Source organism: Rhincodon typus, unplaced genomic scaffold, assembly GCF_021869965.1.
Source record: "Rhincodon typus isolate 14 unplaced genomic scaffold, sRhiTyp1.1 hic_rhity00000053, whole genome shotgun sequence".
NCBI classification, from domain to species: domain Eukaryota; kingdom Metazoa; phylum Chordata; class Chondrichthyes; order Orectolobiformes; family Rhincodontidae; genus Rhincodon; species Rhincodon typus.
The window spans coordinates 14,236-14,760 of record NW_025965691.1 but is presented as its reverse complement, the minus strand read 5'-3'; the positions used below and the strand labels follow the sequence as shown (position 1 = coordinate 14,760).

The following is a 525-nucleotide window of genomic DNA, read 5'->3' as shown; positions in this document are numbered from 1 at the left end:
GGGGGGGTGGGTTACCTGACAGGCATCGACCCCTCCAGCGAGGAACCCACTGCACAGCATCCGGGAGGTGACGGTCTCATCAACAACAGAATTACAGATGGTCTGGTTAATAATCTTCACCTCCGCCTTCTGTAGGGACAGGGTACTGGAACCTGGGCAGGCAGCGGGAGACAGAGAGAGAGAGAGAGAACTGTCAGCCTTTAACACAGAGAGGGGCTTGGGGCAAGAGAGCAGAGTGGGGACAGGGGGAGAGAGGGACAGAGAGAGCAAGAGAGAAACGTAGAGGGAGGAGGGAGAGAGAGAGAGAGAGAGAGAGAGACAGAGAGAGAGACAGGCAGAGGGACAGAGAGGGAGAGAGAGAGCGAGAGCGAAACATAGAGGGAGGAGAGAGAGAGAGAGAGAGAGATAGAGAGATAGAGATAGAGAGAGATAGACAGACAGAGACAGGCAGAGGGACAGAGAGGGAGAGAGAGAGCGAGAGCGAAACATAGAGGGAGGAGAGAGAGAGAGAGAGAGAGAGAGAGA

The 525-nt window shown here is 55.0% G+C and overlaps 1 protein-coding gene across 1 annotated transcript in view; it reads right to left on the bottom strand.

Annotated features, from left to right (window-relative positions):
- LOC125488176 (telomerase protein component 1-like) overlaps nt 1-525 on the bottom strand; it is a 9,499-nt gene that overhangs the window by 1,477 nt on the left and 7,497 nt on the right. Inside the window, exon 5 of the mRNA XM_048621104.1 lies at nt 16-198. Within this exon, the coding sequence (XP_048477061.1) occupies nt 16-198 (183 nt within the window). The remainder of the gene's footprint in view (nt 1-15; nt 199-525) is intronic.